This window comes from Plasmodium gaboni, chromosome 14 (assembly GCF_001602025.1).
Source record: "Plasmodium gaboni strain SY75 chromosome 14, whole genome shotgun sequence".
Lineage (NCBI taxonomy): Eukaryota > Apicomplexa > Aconoidasida > Haemosporida > Plasmodiidae > Plasmodium > Plasmodium gaboni.
This window is the reverse complement of record NC_031494.1, coordinates 1-4,431: the sequence shown is the minus strand read 5'-3', so window position 1 is coordinate 4,431 and position 4,431 is coordinate 1. Positions and strand designations below refer to the sequence as shown.

General features: G+C 17.3%; 1 protein-coding gene across 1 annotated transcript; it reads left to right on the top strand.

The window, feature by feature from the left end:
* Positions 1 to 417: 417 nt before the first annotated feature.
* On the top strand, positions 418 to 1,758 carry PGSY75_1401100 (putative DnaJ protein; the record flags this gene model as incomplete). The annotated part of the gene is made up of 1 exon (XM_018787721.1): positions 418 to 1,758. A coding segment is annotated over one exon (1,341 nt), but the record flags the coding sequence as incomplete, so codon positions are not given.
* Between the last annotated feature and the right edge of the window lie 2,673 nt (positions 1,759 to 4,431).

Here is a 4,431-nt window from a genome sequence, read left to right as displayed (position 1 = left end):
TTAAAAAATTTGTATTTGTTTATTTGATTTTTTATGTATATATATATATTTTTTTTTTTTTTTTTTTTTTTTAATATATTAAATTTCTATTAATGTATTTATATTTGTATTACACATTTTTATAATAGTTATAATATTAAAATTGTATTTGTGTACATAAATTGTGGATTTATATAGTTTGATATTTTAAATATAACTATTAAAATAACTATTAAATATTGTAGTATATATATATATAGTATATATATTATAATTATAGTAAAAAAAAATATATAATAATATAATTATGTGTAAGGGTGTGTATATTGGCATATAATATTGAAAATAAATTTTAAAATAATTAATTTATTTATAAATGTTATTTATTATATATTACTTTTACTAATTAAATTTATTTTTTTTTCTCTATTTGTATAGAATAATGGAGAGAGGAATTCCTTATCATCTGTTGATTTGAATAATGTATATTCAAGAAATTTGTCTGAAACACAAGAAAACTGTAATCCATCCTTAAGAAGTACTACTTTGGAAGCTAATGGAAACCACGATCATGACCCTTTTGGTGTTTATGGAGATCAGTCATTTGCTGAGACTGTTTTGAATGGACAAGATATTATTAGTTATTTAGAACAACAAAATATTAAAATTCATGACGATAATATTCATGATGGTGTATCAGATATGATTTTTAATCCAAGTGATATACAAAATTATTATGATGTATTGAATGTAAATGAACACTCTGATATAAATGAACTTAAAAAAAATTTTTTCAACTTATCTTTACAACATTATCCAAATATAACTAGTGATAACAACTTTGAGTTAAATGATGTATTTAATCAGTTGAGTGAAGCCTATCAAGTATTAAGTTATCAAATAAGAAAAAATATTTATGATAATAAAGGAGTACATGGAACAGAAAAAATGGCTATAGTAAATCCACTAGTATATTTTAATGGAATATTTACACCTGAAATAATGCATCAATATATCGGAACTACACAAGTAGCACATTTTGTTCAAGTATTTTTAAAAAGAAACATTGCACCTGAAAATGCAATAACTTTTCTTGAAGAGGCTGTTGATGATATGATGAAAGGACAAGCTGATAGAGAATTACAATTAACTGAATTGTTAAAACAAAGATTAGATTTACATATGAATGATGATGAAAAATGGTTAAATACAATTAATGGTGAAATTAATGATTTAACAAAATCAGCATTCTCTAATTTCATTTTAGAAGCTGTAGGTTGGACCTATGAAAATGTAGGTAATATATATATAGATGAAACAGATAATGTTGGTTTAGCATATCATGGTATATATGTACATCAAGCTGATGAAAGAATCAATAGAAATTATGATATTTTATCTGAAAATGTAAATGATCATGTTACTTTAATAAAAAAATTTTTTCCTTTTACCGAAAATGTTAATCCATTTTTAAGAAGAGCAAAACATAACTTTGGTAATTTACAAGGGGAAGTAAATAACTTATACAATAGTGTTAATGTAGTATATGATAATTTATATAATGAAAATGTTAATATAACTCCAAACGAACACTATCAGTTATTACAAGAATTATTAAAAATTATATTAAATATAAACTTGTGTGATATTGAGGAAACTATTAGAGAATGCGCATATAATGTACTAAAGGATAAATCAGTAGATGCAAATGTTCATAAAATTAGAGCTCGCCGATTGATATTATTAGGAAACACAATGCGCCAAAAAGCTTATCAATAAAATGTAAATATATACATATATATATGTATGCGTGTGTGTGTATTATATAATATGTGTTTATGTATATGTAATATAAAATGACAAGAGTTGTTTTACGTTTTCTATTGTTTTATGTATGCATGAAAAAGTATATAATTATATTTTATTTTATTAATTTTGATAGTGAGAAAAAAAAAAAAAAGAAAAAAGATCGAATTATATGAAAATATTAACTAATTTCTATTACTATTTTGAAAAATAATATTATACAGTTATTTGAATTATATTATTTAAAAGTATATATATATATATATACAATATCACTATAAATTATTATTGAATATACATTTTAATATTATAATATTAAATTTTATATTGATTTTTATTTTAATTTTTTTTTTTTTTTTTTTTTCACCTTATTTTTGTTTATTATTGTGGTGAATGAAAAAAATTAATGCGCTTACAAAAATATGAAAGTATTGGTATAGTAAAAATTGGAGAAGTAGAAAGTATTACAGCGTTATCCATTACATCTTCTTTTAAATCTGATTGTTTATTCTGTATATTTGAATCTATTACCTTGTCTATAAAAATGTTATCAAAGGCTTCCAATACAAGTTTTGATCTTTTAAAAAAAGTTTTTTTTTTATTATTATTTATTTCTCTCATGACTTCATCATATTCGCTTAGCAAATCTTCCAAGGTTTCCTCTTTTTTAGTAATATTATAATTTTTAGTATTTTTTGATTTATTATTATTTGATTTTTTTTTCGAGGTCCTAATCAATCCTGTTTGAGATGAAATAATTTTATTTTCTTCATAATCTTCATTATTATTATTTATTTGTGAGACCTTTAAATCTGACCTATTATTATACCTTAACATTTCATTCAATGTTCGTTTCATAATTAAAGTTGAAACCTTGTTAAAATTATATATTTCATAATGTATAATACTTAGAAAATTCTGAAAAAAAAATATGTATATATATAAAGTGATAAATATATATTAATGTATTTTATATGAAAATATTTGCATATAAAATATATAAATATTTTATGAATGAAAAATAATATAATTTTTACATGCTTACCTCCTTATTAATATATAATAGCATATTATAAAGATATATTAATAATAAAGTTTTAAAAAAACACAAAATATTTAACATTGTATTAATTTATTTTTGTTGATAATTAATATGTAACATATCTATAGTTTTTAATGATATAGATAATTAATATTTTATATTCTGGAATAGCACATTATAAATAATTATAATTTATATTAAATAATAATATTATATATGTTTTTTTTATTTTTTTATATTATTTATTTTGATGAAAAGGATTATATAATATTATTTCATTTTATATTCTATTTTTATATTATATTTTGATGATCTCTATATGTTATAATAGGGGTGATAATAAATTTGTTTGTTTTTAAAAGAATAATATATATATATATATATATATATATATATATATATATATATATATATACATATATTATTTATATATAAATTAAACATATGAAAAATATATCTATTATATGATATTTCATATTTATATATTTTTTTTATTATAAATGCCTATAGCACATTTTAATTTAAATTATATTCGCATGAATAGATTTAGTTGAAATAATGAATACGTTGATAAAAGATATATTAAATTAATAAAATATTTTTTTTATTTTATAAGAACATATATTATATATATATATATATAATATTTTAGATAAATAAAAATATAAAATATAATTATATAAATGATAACAATAATTAATATTAAAATATTTACTAAATAAATGTTTTTGTTAAATATACTAGATAATTCTAATTATTTTAGATTTAAATGAGTTTATATTAAGTCTATATGAATATTTAATTTATATTGTATATTTCATAATACATAATATATATATATATTTTTATTGTTTTTGTTATAAGTAACATAAAATAGATATTTTCTTATAACAATTAATGATATATTTATTTTATTAATATAATATTTAATAATTAAATGTATAATAATATAATTATAACATTTTATTATCATATAATTTATTTCTTTTTATTTAATATATAAATAAAAATATAATAATAGAAATGTCGGTTACTTCTAAGTATTTTTTCTATGATTAGAATTAAACTGAAAAGAGCCTTATTATAATAGTAAGAATGATTAATATTTTATATGAATTAAATATATTTTTCTATTATATTAATATATACAAAAATATATATATATATTTTATAATACATAAATTATAATATTTATAAATGAGCAAATGTTTTATTAATAAAGTAAATGATATAATTTTTTTTAAATGATATAATTTTTTTTTTTTTTTTTTTTTTTTTGTGAAGACCATAATTTATAATAGTATAATGTTATGTTCTATAAAAGTATATATTTATAAAATTTATTAAGTTTGAATATTTTAGATTTTAATAAAATGACAGTTTAAATTATTACATAAATATATTATGAAAAATATAATGCAAGAATGAATTTTTGTTCCATTATCTTTTTATTTATTGTTATATTAAGTGTATTACTTGCAGAAAAAGAGGTAATATAAAAAAATAATCATAAAAAAGAAAAATAATTGAAAGAAAAGGATTTCATATTATATATTTATTATTATTATTATTTATTGTATATATTTTTTTTAGAATATCCATAA